Here is a 19,200-nt window from a genome sequence, read left to right on the forward strand (position 1 = left end):
CATTTTCAAGGGTATCAGTTCTCTCTTTGGATGGCCAGGTTTAGTTGTTAAACCTTTTGTGCAGTTACAAATTTTATTACAACTTCATTTTGGTTTACTTTCAGAAGGGGAAGGAGTGAAAATCTCCCTTGATCGCTGTAGTTACATTACGCCCATCCATCTCAAATAGCTTTTCTTTAGTTAAAACATGAAATCAGTTATGCCTCTGTATTTTGCCCTACTTTCTCCCTTCCAGATCAAAAGCTCAATGCCTTAAATGGCTATTTTTTTGTAATTCTGAAACTTTCAACTTGAACAAATTGTGGATAAGAGACAAGTAGTTTGTCAATAATGTACCTATAACCTTGTTTAGCCTTGCACTCTAATATGATGCACAGAATTGCTCTAATTTGATTTTTTCTTTATCTTTCTTTTTGTTCATAGAATTCTTAAAATGATGCAAACAATTGCTGCTCATGCATCTAAGAATCGGATGACTCCATCAGCTGTTGCTGCTTGCATGGCTCCCTTGCTACTTCGCCCACTTTTAGCTGGTGAATGTGAATTAGAGGATGACTTTGATGTCAATGACGATAACTCTGCTCAGCTTCTTTCTGCAGCAAATGCAGCTAATAATGCTCAAGCTATTGTTACAATTCTTTTAGAGGAGTACGAGAATATATTTGATGTAAGATTCTTTCAAGCAGTAGGTCCATGTGTTAACATTTGGTTACTAATGTTTCACTATTTTATTTATGTCACTTGTTATATTTGGTAAAGCTTTGAAGCTTAAATTTCTTGATGTATCTATATCACAACCACTTGGAAGTTCTCGAAATGGAAAAGAATTGAACTCAGGACATCTCACACCCAAAGCAAGAATCGTGCCACTAGACCAAATGCCCCGTCATGTTTACATATTCCGTTAGTTAAGTTTTTGATGTCATTCTTTGGTAGTCATGGAGAAGGGAGAGTTTGAACGTGCAGGAGGCTGGAGAAGAACTTTGAAGATGGAAGCAAAAACCTTTGTAGCAGAGATTTTGGTAAGTGGTATCCCTATGCTTAAAATGAGGGAGCTGAAGATGGCAACAGTATTACTAGTGGGGGGGCAACAGAATGGTTCAATTGTTTCAATAATGAAGCAATTAACTCTGGAAACAGATCGTGGAAAGACTTGTTTGAAACAGGCGAAAGAAGACATGCTGCTGAAAGAAGAAGAAATTGTAAGGGATGGTACTTGATGCTGACAGAGTATTTTGGTCAGAGGTCGAAGCAAACGGCGTGTATCCCTGAAGGGAGGAGAACAGAAGGTTGGATGGAGATGGAGAATCTGGTGCAGAGTTTTCTGATGATTGCCAGTGGGAGGATGAAGAAGAAGATAATCATTGATAGACCTCAGAGCTCCATGTCCAAGAAAATCCCAGAGTGGAGCTGGAGAAGGAAGATGACTCAGAAGGCGTGGATGATCAGCTGAAGGTAGCGAGTTATGGAGGCTCTTTCAAACTTTCAATTGTTCAAGCAAAGTTGACTGGAAGTGTTGTCTGGTAATAACAGCCAAGGAAGTGAAGTCCCTGCTAGACTTGAGGATTGAGTCTCTATTAAGAAATTCTTGAAGCTGAAAGGAGATATCATTTTACCCCCTTTGATAAAGAGAAGTCCCTGCTAGACTTGCTCGAAGACTTTGTTGAAGTGAATGCTTATGTTGTTCAAATGGATGGACAAGTGATAGTCTTTGGTTGGTTCCCTTTCTCAAATGCTAAATCCCTAACAGCAAACAAGGGACTGATTATCAGAATCCTAGGGCTCCCATTTCACCTGTGGTTAGAGAGCACCATGCACCTAATAGCAAAGGTGTGTGGAGTTATGGTAGGTTGTTTCTCGGGAGATCTATACTCATTAACCATTAAGATCGTAGGAGCAAAGGTTCAAGGTAATCCTAGAAGAATCGAGATTGATTCCAATGGAGGCTTGTATGTTGCTTGGCTTGTCTCTTCTGTCAATGCTCAGCCTTGGAGAGAGGGTAGGAATTATGTGGCGTTCCAGGAGAGGGTAGTTCAAAATTTCCGAACTCTTTTACCAACAAGGAAGAGGAAGATTGGGGTTTACCAAAAGTCATAGGTCCTCTAACTCCGGTCTTCTCCCAAATAAAGCTAGTAGGACCTTCGCCCAATTGGTGTCAAAAGATAAAGGCCTGCAGTTTTGTGCCAGGATAGAAGCGTGGCTTGCAATTCTAACCTAGGAGGGACATGTGGAATATAGGCCTACAAAGGTGCAGGTGTAAGCTTAGAAATTGGGATAAGGGTGGTCTTGAAGAGGCCAAGTTTTGATGGTCAAAATTTGGCTTGTGGACTGAATAAAATTTCAAATTGCTTAAGCATGCGTGAGAAACTAAGATGGCATGTGTGCAAGAACTTTTTGGGAGTGCTTGGGAAAAGTGTGGGTGGGCGAAAAAATTTTGGGACGAAGGGGAACTCTAAGTCTCTTGGGCCCATAACAAATCCAAAGAGGATCTTCCTCCCTCAACACATGATGACTTGAAGTCTCACATGAGTGTAACAAAGTTGCCTCCTTTAGACTGAAATATGGATCTGTCTTCTTCTTGTTTGAGACCTTGAGCTTGTTTAAAATTTGGCTGAAAGTGGCAATCCTCAAATGAAGATTGGAGATGGTGCCGTTGTGTAGGGCTGAAGCTTCTTCCTATGAGCCTGGTAATGCAAACCCTAGATTCAATGGAAATGGTGGTGCTAGGGACCAAGAAAAGGAGGATTATGATTGGGAAACTTTTTCAGATGATAGCGATTCAGAGTTGAGTATGTAGAGATGTGGAAAGATAGGGGGTTATTTTTGTCTTTTTCATACTTTGTGCATTAGATTCTTCTTCTTTTCATACTATTTGTATATTGAGGTCAGAATGGTCCTTTCACTGTTATAATGTAAATTTTCTTTCTTGGGTGTTGCTTGTCACATTTGACACACCCAACATTTGTTGTCTTCTTTTCTCAGTCTCACAATCTGACTTTGACATGGTACAAGAGTATCAGAGCAGGTCACAATCTGATAATGCTTGAAGAAGATTCAAACCTATTGCAATTTAGGATTATTCTTATCAGTATTTGGGGAATCCTTTTGTGCTTCTATTTTCTCTGCCTTAGGCTGTTTCTATCAGCCCTTGACAAGTCTTGTTCTTGGAGCTCTGTGCCATTAGCTTCAATCTCTTCTCTAGATCTCTTTCAAGTAGCATCAGATCTGCATGAAACTCTAGGTTTGGTGTTGCCTAGAGGAGTACTTTTGATCTCTTGTTGCTTCGTTTGGATTGGGCCAGCTTAAGAAGGGTTTTGGTCTCTCTCTTGGAGCGGCTGGTTGCTACAGTTTCCTTTTGATAAAATTCAGATATAGTGTCCATACGATTTCAGATAAGAAGGAGAAGAAGAATAGCTCCAGTCGAACTGGAGAGAAAACTCATCTTCTCTAGTCAGCCAGCCTTTATTTATAGTTTTCTATACACAAGAATTACACTTATGCCCTCACTTAAGCGAGAGCCACATCAGCTAAACAATCAATATATAACTTAATATAAAAGGTCTATACTACCCTTCTACAGCCGACTCTAACACTCCCCCTCAAGCTGGTGAGTATATGTCATATAGTCCCAACTTGTTACATATGTAGTTCACTCTTCCCCGATTCAGCCCTTTGGTAAATAAATCTGCCCATTTATTTCCTGTGTTCACATATGTTGTACTTATCACTCCATTAAGCACCTTCTCACGTACAAAGTGGCAATCGACTTCTATATGCTTCGTCCTTCCATGAAACACTAGATTAGAGGAGATATGAATTGTAACTCGATTATCACAATATAGCTTCATAGGAGTGTCAATCGAGTATCCCATTTCCTCTAGGAGATGCTTCAACCACACTAGTTCACATGTTGTGTGTGCCATGGCTCTATATTCAGCCACTGCACTGTTTCTTGCTACCACTGTTTGCTTCTTACTTTTCCATGTCACTAAGTTCCCACCAAGAAAAGTGCAATACCCTGTAGTGGACATTTTGTCAAATATGGAACTGGCCTAATCAACATCCGTGTATCCCTTTATCTCAAGACTTCCTCCACTCTTATATAACAAACCATGACCTGGAGCTCCCTTCAAATATCGCACAATCCTTAAGACTGCCTCACAATGTGGAATTCGAGGATTCTGCTTAAACTGACTCACTACACTGACTGCAAATGAGATATCAGGTCAAGTGATGGTTAGGTAATTTAGCTTACCCACCAACCTTCCGTACCTTCCCGGATCCTCAAACTCCTCACCTACATCACTACTCAACATTCGGTTCTATAAAATAAGAGTAAACAGAGGAAGAAGAATTTGTTGTATTATTCATCAATCTCGTATGTATATATACAAGTTACAAATTCTATGTTAGGAAAGAGTTTGTTAGGAAAGAAGACTAATCAAATTCCTACAAATCTGTCCTACAATCAAGGTAAATCATATCTCCCTAGTATTTACTTCCTATTTTAGTTATACAGTTTGTAACATCATATCTCCCTAGTGTTTATTTCCTATTTTAATTATACAGTCTGTAACATCTTCCTATTTTAATTATACAGTCTGTAACACTCCCCCTCAAGCTGGAGCATATATATTAATCATGCCCAGCTTGTTACAAAGATAATCAACCCTAACCCTATTAAGAGCCTTCGTGAAGATATCTCCTAGTTGTTCTCCTGTTTTCACATAACCTCCTTGTCTGCATCTAAAAACATGAAATTCACATTGATTTTGGATTCCATACTGTTCCATAGCCATGTCATAATTTGAGCATCCTCTTGCTCCCACTCATCATATCCCTATATCTCTGAGAATCAATTGGGGGTTTATCTTCCCTCACATACTTCACTTTCTTCTTGGCTTTCAGAAAAACTTCAACAGATTTAGCCCAAGGCACATAATTCTCACCATTCAGTTTTATAGAAGTCATCTGCACATTCAAATAATCAGAAGGGACCATCACACTTGATTTGCATTTGTTAGAGTGAGCCGAATAAGGGTAATTTAGTAATCTTATGTCAGTTAAGTACTTTGCTTATGTGGCTGTTTTATTAGAGTACTCTGCCCCACACTTAAGTGAGGGCAGTTTAGTCTTTGTAAGTGTAATTAGAACCTAATAAACACAAGGGGGTCGACTGAATGAAAGACTAATCAGTTCGACTAAACCCTCCTGTTCTCTCTTTCTCTTGTCTTCTTCCTCATCTTCTTCTTCCTTCTTCATTGGTTCAGACTAATGTAGCTGCTCCAAAACATGGTATCAGAGCAAGGTTTCTGACTTGCTTCCGCTTGCAAAGCATCTCAGCTGTGTTCGTGACACCCTCCTCTTCGTTTCTAGTTGGTTAATGGAGAGAGCTGGTTCGCCCTAGGTCTGAGACATCACAGTTCGTTGCTCTCTGCTGCGCACAGTTTTCTTCATCAAGGAAGGTGATTTCAGCAGTGAATGGTTGGCTGATACTCTCAAAGGAAGGTTGGTTATTTAGTCCTCTTGTGTTGCTGGTATTTCTGGGTAGGAACCCTTCAAGAATCAGTTAGTACTGATTAGAACCTAGAGAACTAGGTTCATTGTTGCCCTAAAAAAGGGCTGTGTGTGCAGTAGCCGAATGGTGTAGGGCTGCTGTGAGTTGTTGAGTGGTGTTAGGGCTGCTGTAGGTGGCCGAGTGGTGTAAGGTGGAATGCAGTGACCTTGCCAAGCTCCTTGTGGTCGTGTAATGCCCTCTTAAGTGTGTTAAACAAATCTGAACTGGGTGTAGCAGTTTGACTGTGTTGTGGTGCTTGTGATGCGCAATTTTTTTTATTGAGTGGTTGTAAGAGGGCCTACTGTTGTGTTGTGGTGCTTGTGATGCTTATGTGGGTCGTAGGTGTGTGAAGTCAGCAGTAGCGTAAAGAAGAACAAGTGTGTGCTCCCACTGTTGTGTTTAGGGGCTGCAATAGGTGCTGAAGTATCAAATTGTGAACAACATCAATCAGCTTGTAGCTGAGAAGTAAGGTTAGAGGCAACTGTGAAAGAGTACAATGGCAGCAATAGGAGATGGCTACAATGATCAGAAACCTAATGTGGTAATTTCCTCCGACTACCTAGGGGTACAAATGACCTCAATTAAGCTGAATGGGGAGAACTATGTTCCATGGGTCAAATCAGTGGAAGTGTTTCTCAAGGCAAAGAAGAAAGTAAAGCATGTAAGAGATGAAAAGCCATCGGAGGACTCTCCAGGGTTTGATGATTGGGAGCAAGAAGATGCTCAAATCATGACTTGGCTGTGGAATAGTATGGAACCTAAAATTAGTGCCAACTTCATGTTTCTTGATACGGCTAAGGATATATGGGAGCATGCTAAGAAGCTATATTCTGGACAAGATAACACAACAAGAGTGTATCGGCTTTATCAGGAGTATTTTGATTTACAACAAGGAACCAAAACACTAGAAGAGTACTATGTCAACATGAAGAATATAAGGAATGAACTCAATGTCTATCACCCCCTTACTCCAGATATTAAAGTTCAGCAACAGCAAAGGGAGCAACTAGATGTTACAAGATTTTTAGTGGGGCTGAAGTCGGAATATGAACCAGTTAGAGCCCAAATATTGGGGGGCTCTACTCTTCCTACACTTGAGGAAGTATTCTCAAGGCTTCGTAGAATCTCTTTGGGACAGACAGAGAACTCCACACAGTCTGATAGATCAGCACTTGTGACAGCTCGAGGGGTTGGATATAGTACAAGAGGGGGAGGTCATGCTCCCCGAGGAGGCCGTGGCAGTTCCATGATTAGTCGGGGTGGTCGTGACTCAGGGGGAGGTCGTGGCAGAGGGAAGAATAACTCTACAAGGAAATGCACTCATTGTGGTAGAGAGGGACACACAGTGAATTTCTGTTATGATCTACATGGCCCTCCCTCTTAATGGGCTAATCATGCTGTAGCGGGTGAGGTTGATATCAGTGACAGTAAACCGGCAGACCGAACTCATCCCACATCTACATCTACCTCTGGGAGGGAAATGGTGAGCGTACCGCGTGATGAGTATGAACGGTTCCTTCAAACTACTTCACAGCATACCACTGCCACACTTGCCCAATCAGGTATTGCTTGCATGTCATCTAAAACCTCTCCCTGGATTATTGACTCTGGAGCCTCAGATCATATGACCGGGACTCCAGGTGTGTTCTCTTCTCTCTCTGAAACCTCCACATCACAAACTGTTACACTTGCCAATGGGTCCTCATCTCCCATATGTGGTGTTGGTAATATTGACATGGCTCCTGTGCCCTTATCATCTGTTTTATATGTCCCTAAGTTTCCATTCAATCTTATGTCTGTTAGTAAAATAACCAAAGCTCTTAACTGTTCCGTTACCTTATTTCCTTCCACCTGTGTTTTTCAGGATCTCAAGACGGGGAAGAAGATTGGTGGGGGGCATGAAGCTGGTGGATTGTACTATCTTGACGGTGGTGGATCTTCAATTGCTCTTCAGACTTCGCTTACTCCTCTACAATGGCATTGCCGACTGGGACATCCATCTCTCAAGGCTCTCAAGATTTTGGTCCCGTCATTGAGTCATTTGTCAGTTTTGCAATGTGAGTCATGTCAGTTTGGGAAACATCGTCGTGTGTCCTTCAGTCCAAGAGTTGAGAGTCGTATGTTGAGTCCTTTTTCTTTGGTTCATTCAGATGTTTGGGGTCCAATCAAAATAGAGTCTTATAATGGGTACAAGTATTTTGTCTCCTTTATTGATGTTGTTCAAGAATGACATGGATTTACTTAATGAAAGAAAGAAGTGAATTGTTTTCTATTTTTCAAAAATTCCATGCTGAAATACGCACACAATTTGGTGTTCCAATCAAAATTCTCCGTTCAGATAATGGTCGTGAATACTTTCTTACTTCATTTCAACAGTATTTAGAACAGCATGGCATTATTCATCAGACATCATGTGCATACACCCCTCAACAAAATGGGGTAGCTGAACGGAAGAACCGTCAGCTTCTTGAAACTGCTCGGTCTATTCTTCACCACATGAATGTTCCTAAACGTTATTGGAGTGATGCTGTACTCACTGCATGTCTTCTCATTAATCGGATGCCCTCCTTCATTCTTCATGGTTGGTCCCCCTTCTCTATCTTGTTTCCCACTTTATCTCCATTCCCATTAATTCCTCGTGTCTTTGGTTGTGTGTGCTTTGTCCACAATCTGAGCCCTGGAATAGACAAGCTAGATGCACGCTCAATTAAATGTGTCTTCCTTGGCTACTCACGGACTCAGAAAGGGTACAAGTGTTATAATCCCATTACCCGGAAGTGCTATGTCTGTCCTGATGTCACCTTTTTTGAGTCAGTCCCCTTCTTCTCAAGTCCTGAAGCACCCTCGTCTCCACCCGCACTTCCTCTTCCTCTCCCTGTCAGTGATCCAGTTCCAGATGTTGTTGTTGGAGTAGACTCATCACCTCATCCCATGCAGATCACCACCGAACGTCCACCAATTCGGCAAGTGTATACACGTCGAACAGCACCGGCCCCTCCTCCAGCTTCTACCTCATCTGCGGATCCTCTCATGGCTCCTATTGTTGAACCCTCAAACCTTGATCTACCCATTGCCTTACGGAAAGGTAAACGCAGTTCTACCCTCCATCCCATTTCCATTTTCGTTTCATTATCTCGTCTTTCTACATCACATCGCCAGTTTGTTTCCCTTTTATCCTCTATTTCCATACCTAACAATGTCCAAGAAGCTCTCAGTTCACCTGATTGGCGGCAGGCAATGGAGGAGGAACTTTCTGCTCTTCAACATACTCAAACGTGGGAACTTACTACTCTCCCACCTGGTAAGCATGCTGTGGGATGTAAATGGGTGTATACTGTTTTTACTTGCCAGATGGTAGTGTAGAGCGTCTGAAGGCCAGACTTGTTGCTAAAGGTTACTCCCAGTTGTATGGAGTAGACTACATGGAGACATTCTCTCCGGTGGCTAAGATTGGTTCTGTTCGTGTACTAATTTCCCTGGCAGTTATGTATGATTGGCCTCTGTTTCAGCTTGATATCAAGAATGCCTTTCTCCATGGTGATCTTGTGGAGGAGGTATATATGGAGCAACCACCTGGGTTTGTTGCTCAGGGGGAGGATGGTAAGGTATGCAGATTGAAAAAGGCAATTTATGGGTTGAAACAATCGCCGCGTGCTTGGTTTGGGAAGTTCAGTGAAGTGGTGAAGAGTTTTGGAATGAAGCAGTGCCAGGTAGATCACTCAGTGTTCAGCTATGACTCAGAAGCTAGGAAGATTCTATTAGTGGTCTATGTGGATGATATTGTCATTACTGGCAGTGATAAATTGGGGATTGGCAAATTAAAGGTATTTTTGCAAAACCATTTCCAAACAAAAGATCTTGGAACATTGAAATATTTCTTGGGAATAGAGGTTGCCAGGTCAAAACAAGGTGTAAATCAGTGCCAAAGAAAATATGTTCTTGATCTATTGGAAGAAACAGGACTGTTAGGTGCAAAACCGGCTAAGACCCCTATGGAACCAAATGTTAAGTTGAGCAGTGATACAGGAGAAGTATTTGAAGATCCTGGAAGGTATAGACGACTAGTGGGGAAGATGAACTATCTAACTATCACGAGACCCGACATATCCTTTGCAGTCAGTGTGGTGAGCCAATTCATGCAGGACCCTCGTATACCTCACTGGGATGCAATTCTTAGAATTGTGAGGTATCTGAAAGGAGCTCCAGGCCGTGGACTATTGTATAAACCAGGAGGAAAACTTGAAGTAGTGGGGTATACAGATGCAGACTGGGCAGGCTCAGTGAATGATAGAAGATCTACTACGGGCTATTGCACATTTCTTGGAGGAAATCTTGTGACGTGGAAGAGTAAAGAGTAGACGGTTGTGGCCAGAAGTAGTGCTGAAGCTGAGTATAGGGCCATGGCACATACTACCTGTGAGATAGTGTGGTTGAGGAATCTTCTACAAGAAATTGGGTTTCACATGGATAAACCTATGAGACTGTATTGTGACAACCAAGCTGCACTCCATATCTCATCCAATCCTGTATTTAATGAGAGAACAAAGCACATAGAGGTTGATTGCCACTTTGTGAGGGAGAAGGTCCTTTCCGGAGAGATAAACACAGAACATGTGGGCTCGAATGATCAATGGGCAGATTTGTTTACAAAAGCTCTAAACTCAGGGAAAGTGAATCATCTATGTAACAAGCTGGGATTATATGACATATATTCTCCAGCTTGAGGGGGAGTGTTAGAGTGAGCTGAATAAGGGTAATTTAGTAATCTTATGTCAGTTAAGTACTTTGCTTATGTGGCTGTTTTATTAGAGTACTCTGCCCCACACTTAAGTGAGGGCAGTTTAGTCTTTGTAAGTGTAATTAGAACCTAGTAAACACAAGGGGGTCGACTGAATGAAAGACTAATCAGTTCGACTAAACCCTCCTGTTCTCTCTTTCTCTTGTCTTCTTCCTCATCTTCTTCTTCCTTCTTCACTGGTTCGGACTACTGTAGCTGCTCCAAAACAGCATTCACTGCTGTCTCCCATGACTGCACAGGGAAAAGGGAGAAATTCTACCACTAGGTTGTCACTCTACTGCACTAATTAGTCACCACATTACACACTAACAACTGAATACTTTTAGGGTTCCTACTATCATAGGTTTCAGCAACAACACTCACAATTCTTCACCACTGTTAGCAACAACACCACTGTTGCCATCCACTGTCTGCACCATAAACCCTCACAATACACCTCACGAATAAGACATTTAGTTCTGCAACATATATATTTTTTTTCTGCTACACAACACAATTTGATTCAGAGATCATGTGCCTGTTTTACCAAATCTGCACTGTCACCGTCCTCATGAAACCAGCCCTCTTTGAACTGCCGAGTAGAGGGTTTTCTACCAACCACACAAAACCACAATAACAGCACTCATTGGAGGCATGAAAACCCCCAGCAGGAGAAAACAACCAGTCCTTTTTTTTTTTTTTCTTTCTGAGAAACTTCTAGCTATCAGTGAGAAAAGGAGATTGATCTGAACTGGTTATCGTGGCTCTGAAACCATGATAAAATTCACATATAGTGTCTGTACGATTTCAGATAAGGAGAAGAAGAAGAACAGCTCCAGTGGAACTAGAGAGGAAACTCATCTTCTCTAGTCGGCCCGCCTTTATTTATAGTTTTCTAAATAAACAAGAATTGCACTTATGCCCTCACTTAAGTGAGAGCCACATCAGCTAAACAGTTAACATATAACTTAATATAAAAGATCTATACTACCCTTCTACAGACGACTCTAACACCTTTTTTAGATAAGTAAGAAACTTCTTGGTATTTTATTATTGTGCCATTAGCTTATGAGATGTATCAATATCTTGAGAAGGTTTATCAGCAATCAAAACTCTCTAGACAATACCAAATTGAAGTTGACATATTTTCTTATCATCAAGGAGAAATGAGAATTTAGGAATACCATGGTGGGTTTATTAACCTCTGGAATGAGTATGAGCTGGTAAACATGGGAGAAGACCACTCAAATTGTTGTATGAAGTTTATGAAGGCACATTTTGGTGGAAGTAAAATGATGCATTTCCTAATGCATCTCAGGCTTAAATTTGAAGTTGTTAGGTCTAATATTCTCACTAGAAAGTCTCTTCCAGACCTAGGCACTATTCTTGGGGACCTTTTAAGAAAGAAACCAGACTGGTTACTTAGACTACATTTGATGGGAAGAGGGATTCTAACATAGATGTTTTCTTCCTTGCAACGAAGCCCATGGAGAAGAAAGAGCTTTCTTGAGTACAGTGTTATGAATGTAAAGAATTCAGACATGCTGTCTCACACTACAAGAAAAAAGAACACTTGCACTTATTGCAAATAATAGGTACTTTATATGACTTTCATTGATGATTGCACCCGTTTTTCTTGGACTTATATTCTTTGCAAGAAATCCGAAGTGTTCTCTACCTTCAAACTGTTTCAGGCCCATGTTGCTAACTAGTTCAAAACCAACATTTGCATTCTATGTTCAGATTTAGGGGGAGAGTATTTTGATGAGGATTTTCAAATTTACTTGTAACAACAAGGTATTCAATCTCAGAAATTCTGTTTTGGTACCCAAGAACAAAATGGGGTGGTAGACAAAAAGAATAAACACATCTTGAGTGTATTCAGAACTCTTACAAGATTCCCTCTACCCTACCAGTTTTGGGTGAAGGCGGCCAGCATTGCTGTATACCTTATAGCCCTTTTGAGGCAGAGTAGGCGGCCAACCTACTCTCCCTTGAAAGAGAAATAGGAAAGAACGGATCACTCTTAAAGGACACATTTGTAGAGACATAGTATTTCCTAGAGACTAAATCAAAACACTGATAACCCTTTTGAGAAGAAGGGTAACACAAGAAAGATGATGCAAAATAGCATTAGGGTTAAGCTTACCATAGGAGGGAGATAGGTCATGAACAAAACAATGACAACCAAACACATGCATGGGGACAAAATAGCATCAAAACAGCTAACGTTGGGCCTTATTATACTGCAAAACCCGAGATGGCGTACACTTAATGAGATAAGTAGCAGAGAAAATAGCATCCATCCAAAACATTTAGGAACATTCATATGAAGAACATCCCACGAGCAATCTTGTGGTGATACTTTTTTCTTTTTGCAACCCCATTTTGATTGGGTGAAGAATAGCCCATGAAGTATAGTGAAGGGTTCCATGTGAGGTAAAGAATTCAGTGAGGTCATAATGAAAATACTCCTTTGCATTGTCAAATTGGTAGATTTGGTTTTCTTTCTGAAATTGGGTGAATACTGTATGCTCAGAATCCTTCACAATTTTTGGAACATTCATATCTGGGAGCATGCATGAACTAGCTAATGTAGCTAGCAGTATATGCAATGTCAAGGTGAGTCATATAAAGGTATAGTAGTTTCCCTAGTAACCTTTGAAACACTCCCTTATCCTTCAACAGTTCTCCATCGAAGGCAGAAAGTTTATGATTCATATCAATAGGGGTAGCCACTGGCCTTGCACCCATTTTACCTATTTCAATAAGCAAGTCTAGCACATACTAGCGTTGAGAAATAAAGGTTCCATCTTTAGACCGAGCCACTTCAATACCTAGGAAATACCTCAATTCCCCTAGGTCTTTGATCTCAAACTCTGTATGAAGGAAGGATTTAAAATTATCAATCCTTGTCACATCAGTGCTAGCCACTGCAATGTCATCCACATAGGCTATAAGATATACCACTAATGAACCTCTCCTCTTCACAAAAATGATATGGTAAGACTAAGCCTATGTGTAACCAAAGTTAACAAGAGCAGCCCTAAACCTTTCAAACCGGGCTCTAGGTGACTATTTGAGCCCATAGAGAGACTTCTTCAGCTTGCACACCTTACCCTCCATGTCTGTGGCATACGTTCCTGGTGGGAGGGACATATAAACCTCCTCATGTAATTCTCCAATCAAGAAGGAATTTTTCACATCTAGATGATAAAGGGGCCAATCTAAATGAGCTGCCAAAGATAGCAGGACCCTCACAAAGGTCATCTTTGCAACAGGGGCAAAAGTCTCTAGGTAGTCAATCGCATGAGTTTGTGTATAACCTTTTGCAACCAATCGAGCTTTGTACCTCTCAATAGAGCCATCAACATGGTATTTGATGGTATACACCCACTTAACCCACTGTCTCTTTCCCTTCAGGTAAATCAACCATTTCCCCTGTGTCATTCTTGTGCAGAGCCTCTATCTCGGTTCTCATAGCATCCCTTCATTTTGGAATTGAAAGAGTTTCTGATACAGACCTATGTATAGGGTTAGAAGCAACAAAGGAAAGGAAGGATTAATATGAAGGTGAAAGAAGGCCATAGGAAAGATGTTTAGAAATGCAATGTGCAGTATACTTCCGTTTACCTTTCCTAATGGCAATAGGAGCATCAAGGTCTGGGAAGGAAGGCTGCAAGGGTGTGACCTCAGCACATGTCTCTTCAGCAACTGGAAGTGTAGGAGGCTCATGTGGTGTAGAGGAAACAATCTACTCACTCCTGGTCTTTTGCCGTCAGTACCACTTGTGAATAGGAGGATGAGGAGGGGGAGTGCAAACAACTATGACAAATACCCCCCTGTGAACGATGCTCTCCCTTTGATGAACCATAGAAATGATTGGACTCAGCAAAAGTGACATCCATTGAGACATAACGAGTCCCACTACCAGGACCAAAACAGCAATGACCCTTCTATGTGGAGGCATAACCAATAAAAATGCACTTATTATACTTTGGCCTGCCCTTGAGTTCTGTTAGTCTTATAAAAACCAAGAAGAGAGGAGAAGAAAGAAGAAAGAAAGGAGAAGAAAAGTCAGGTTCAAGTGAGAGAAAAATGACCTCTCCCATTCGGCCAGATATGTTTTATATTACTAACATAATGGAAAAGACACATGTGCCCCTACTTAAGTGAGGGACAATAGTTCTAACATAATATTACACATCAGCAACCTCAACATAAGTATAAAGATAGAAATGCCCCTACATATTCGACACTAACACTCCCCCTCAAGTAGGTGAGTATATATATCATATAATCCCAGCTTGTTGCATATGTAGTCCACTCTTCCCCGACTCAATCCTTTAGTAAATAAGTCTGCCCACTGGTTCCCTGTGTTAAAATATGCAGTGTCTATCACTCCACTCAGCACCTTCTCTCTCATAAAGTGATAGTCAACCTCTATGTGCTTGGTTTTTTCATGAAACACCGGATTAGAAGAAATATGAACTGCAACCTGATTGTCACAGTATAGCTTCATTGGAGTGTTAACATTGTATCCCATCTCCTGTAGAAGGTTCCTTAGCCACACTAATTCACAAGTAGTATGTGTCATAGCTCTATATTCTGCCTCTGCACTACTTCTCGCCACGACTGTCTGCTTCTTACTTTTCCATGTCACCAGATTACCCCCAAGAAGTGCAATAGCTTGTGGTAAATCTCCTATCAGACATAGAACCGACCCAATCAACATCAATATATCCTTCTATTTTAAGTTTTCCACCACTTTTGTATATCAAACCACGACTAGGAGCCCCCTTTAAATACCTCACAATTCTTAGAACTGCATCCTAATGAGGAACCAGAGGTTTCTGTATGAATTGACTTGCCACACTAATCACAAATGAAATATCTGGCCAAGTAATGGTTAGGAAGTTCAGTTTACCTACAAGTTGCCGGTATCTGCGAGGGTCTTCAAACAGTTCATCCATATCACTGCTCAACTTAGTGTTTGTTTCCATAGGTGTTTAAGCTAGTTTAGCACCTAACAAACCTGTTTCTTCCAGCAAATCAAGCACATATTTCCTCTGACACAAATTAAAACCATGCTTAGACCTTGCTACTTCTATCCCTAAGAAATATTTCAATTTACCAAGGTCCTTTGTCTGAAAATGTTCCTGCAGAAAGGTCTTCAATCTGTCAATGCCCATTTTATCATCCCTGGTAATAACAATATCATCTACATACACCACCAATAGGATTTTTCCTACTTGAGAGTCATGACTAAAGACTGAATGATCAACTTTGCACTGTTTCATACCAAACTTCTTTACCACCTCACTAAACCTACCAAACCATGCTCGAGGAGACTGTTTAAGCCCATAAATAGCCTTGTTTAGTTTGCAAACCCTACCATCCTCCTCTGAGCAACCAACCCCGGTGGATGCTCCATATAGACCTCCTCGAGCAAATCACCATGCAAGAAAGCATTCTTAATATCAAGCTGATAGAGGGGCCAATCATACATAGTAGCAAGAGAGATCACAACATGAACCAAACCTATCTTAGCAACCGAGGAGGTCTCTGTGTAGTCAATACCATAGGTTTGGGAGTACCCTTTTGCAACCAGTCTTGCTTTCAGTCGCTCTACATTACCATCAGGTAAGTACTTAACAGTATAAACCCACTTACAACCAACAACCTACTTCCATTGCACGGCGCCATCCTGGAAAGGCAAGGGCTTTCTGGACATCCTTAGGGACAACAACAAAGGATAACAAAAAGATAAACTAGCGATGAGAAGCGGAAAGACGAGTGAGTGAAACATAATCAGAAATATGGGAGGATCAAGATCAGATATTGGGGTTGGGGCTAGTATGGGGACAATTGTCGGATCTGTCGGCATTATGGAGTTGGAGGAGGAGCAGCCGATACATGTGGGCGATGTGTATACACTTGACGGATAGGTGGCCGTTCAACAGGTGGTGGCATTGGAGGCAAGGACTTGGTCACAGCTGGAACAAGAGGAACAGAATCCGCTACTGGAAGAAGAAGAGGAGGAGGTGATGAGTCGGAAGAAACATCATCGGACCCTAAGAAAAACGGAGTAGACTCAAAGAAGGTAACATCAGTACACATAAAGGAACATCGAGAACTAGGATGATAATACTTATACCTTTTCTGGGTCCGAGAATAGCCAAGGAAGATGCACTTGATGGATCGTGCATCTAACTTGTCCTTCCCGGGGCCCAGACTTTGGACGAAGCAGACACCCAAAAACCCGAGGAGAAAAAGGACTTGATACATCGTTATCAACCCTAGGACTAAAGGGAACACGATGATGTTTCCTCAACTGACACGACTCACAATCTAAAACAAAAAGTTGACTCAACGAAAGAACCAAAGACTTGAAAACTCTCAGCGAAGGATGACTAAATCAACAGTGCCACTGGAGAGCTATTGATGTTCTTCCACCACCGTCAAGATAATACAAACCACCAGTTTCATGCCCTCCACCAATCTTCATCCCGGTCTTGAGATCTTGAAAAACACACGAGGAAGGGTAACTAGAAGTTCAGGACTGTTATCAGTCTTGAACCCTAATGAATCTCAGGATCGAAGATAAGAAGAAAGAAAGAGGAGAGAAGAGAAAGAGGGAGGAGAAGCAGTAGAACACAAAGGTTGAAAGGAGGAGCAGAAGCTTAATGTTCTGCCGCTGCCACTTTAATTAATATTTATAGGTTATGCTCATTACATGGAAAGGACAGATCTGCCCTTAGTCTTTACATAACAAATAGAGTAAAACAAAGACTGAAATAAATAACAACTGAAACAACTAAATGACCAATAGCTAACCCTAGGCAGACTAGAACATCTTCTACCCTACGAATACAATGGGATCGTAGCTGTGGGGCCCACATCAGTGTTCTCTACACTCCCCCTCAAGTTGGGAATAAATGTTTATCATTCCCAACTTGGATAGATCTGCCTCTAGCTTCTTCCGTGATACAACTTTAGTGAGGATATCTGCCAATTGCATATTGGAGGTGATGTATGGGAGACATACTTCTTGTGATGAGACCCTCTCTCGTACAAAGTGTCGATCAACTTCAATATGTTTAGTCCTGTCATGTTGCACTGGGTTGTGTGCTATATTAATAGCCGCTACATTATCACAATACAACATCAGGGGCTTCTCATACTCAACACCCAACTCCTCAAGTAGTGATCTCAGCCAAAGAATTTCAGCCACTCCATTAGCCGTTGACCTGTACTCAGCTTCAGCACTGGATCGAGAGACAACACTTTTTTTCTTACTCCGCCAAGAAACCAGGTTACCTCCCACAAGAGCACAATATCCAGAGGTAGACCTTCTGTCATCAACACTCCCAGCCCAATCGGCATCCGTATAGACTTCCACCTTCATGTGGTCATTGTTCTTGAACAATATACCTCTACCTAGGCATCTCTTGAAGTATGATAGTATTCTTTCTGCTGCTAGAAGGTGCGTGGTTCTAGGAGAATGCATTTACTGACTGATAACACTAACGGCATAACTGATGTCTGGTTGGGTAAGGCATAGATATAGGAGCTTTCCCACTAACCGCTGGAACATAACTTTGTCTTCAAGCAACTCCCCACTCTCTGCATTAATCACGTGGTTCTGTTCAATGGGTGTATCTGCAGGTTTGACACCTAGCTTTTCAGTTTCAGCCAAGAGATCTAACACATATTTCCTCTGAGAGACAAAGATCCCCTGCTTAGATCTAGCAACCTCAATACCCAAAAAATACCGTAGTGTACCCAGATCTTTCACCTCAAACTCTTGATGAAGGAGCTGTTTGAGGGACTCAATCTCATGGTTGTCGTTTCTTGTGACCACAATATCATCAACATAAACTGCAAGTAGTGTCAGTGACGACTCCACCCTCTTGATGAACAGTGTATGATCTGACTGGGCTTGTACATAACCGAACTTCCCAAGGGCTAGTCTGAATCTGTCGAACCAAGCTCTAGGTGACTGCTTCAAACCATACAATGCCTTATTGAGCCGACAAACTTTCTTACCTGCCTCTGTATCATAGAATCTAGGAGGCAACTGCATGTAGACCTCTTCCTGCAAGTCCCCATTCAGGAAAGCATTCTTAATATCCATTTGGTACAAAGGCTAAGTGTAGCTTGCTGCAAGAGATAATAGAACCCGAATGGTGGTCATCTTGGCTACCGGGGCAAATGTCTCCAAGTAATCTATACCATAAGTTTGAGTGAACCCTTTTGCAACTAGCCGGGCTTTGTACCTCTCAATGGAACCATTCGCATTATGCTTCATAGTAAATACCCAGCTGCATCCAACTGGTTTCTTTCCTTTGGGCAAGTCAACTACCTCCCAGGTATTATTTTTCAACAGGGCATCCATTTCAACTTGCATTGCACCTCTCCACTCCGGGACTGATAGGGCTTCTTGCACTGTTCTCGGAATAGGGACATCGGCAACAGAGGTGAGATAGGACCTGTAGGAGGGAGATAGGCGATCATAGGACAAAAACTGGGAGATGCAGTGGGCTGTAGATGTGGTGCAATGTCGTTTTCCTTTACGGAGGGCAATGGGAAGGTCAAGATCATCTGCAGAGGGTGAGGTAGCAACAATGGAAGGAGTCTCTGTGGGCCCTGGGACTGTAATATCTGGACTTGGAGCCGCAGAAGAGATTGTAGCTGGCTGGGACTGCTGATGACCAGGATCAATTTGCCTGCATCGCCTGTGATAGACTCTCAACTCCCGATCCCTTTGACCACCCTCGCTATTACAACCCTCATCACTACAGCCCTCATCATCAACTGGAATAGGTAAAGGAACAGCCCCAAAGGTATTAACCCTGTCCTCACT

At 41.8% G+C, this 19,200-nt stretch overlaps 1 protein-coding gene across 6 annotated transcripts in view; it reads left to right on the top strand.

Moving 5' to 3' along the window:
• LOC148871746 (rho GTPase-activating protein 7-like) overlaps nucleotides 1-19,200 on the top strand; it is a 116,798-nt gene that overhangs the window by 37,749 nt on the left and 59,849 nt on the right. For all 6 annotated transcript variants that reach the window (XR_016107486.1, XM_088971124.1, XM_088971127.1 and 3 more), the window contains exon 12: nucleotides 424-667. Coding sequence is in view for 5 of the 6 variants with exons in the window: in XM_088971124.1 (XP_088827250.1) it covers nucleotides 424-667 (244 nt within the window). In the remaining variant the exon portion in view is untranslated. The remainder of the gene's footprint in view (nucleotides 1-423; nucleotides 668-19,200) is intronic.

The sequence above is a fragment of the Nelumbo lutea genome, chromosome 2 (genome assembly GCF_056320005.1).
Source record: "Nelumbo lutea isolate HS-2025 chromosome 2, American lotus-T2T, whole genome shotgun sequence".
In the NCBI taxonomy this organism is placed as follows: Eukaryota; Viridiplantae; Streptophyta; class Magnoliopsida; order Proteales; family Nelumbonaceae; genus Nelumbo; species Nelumbo lutea.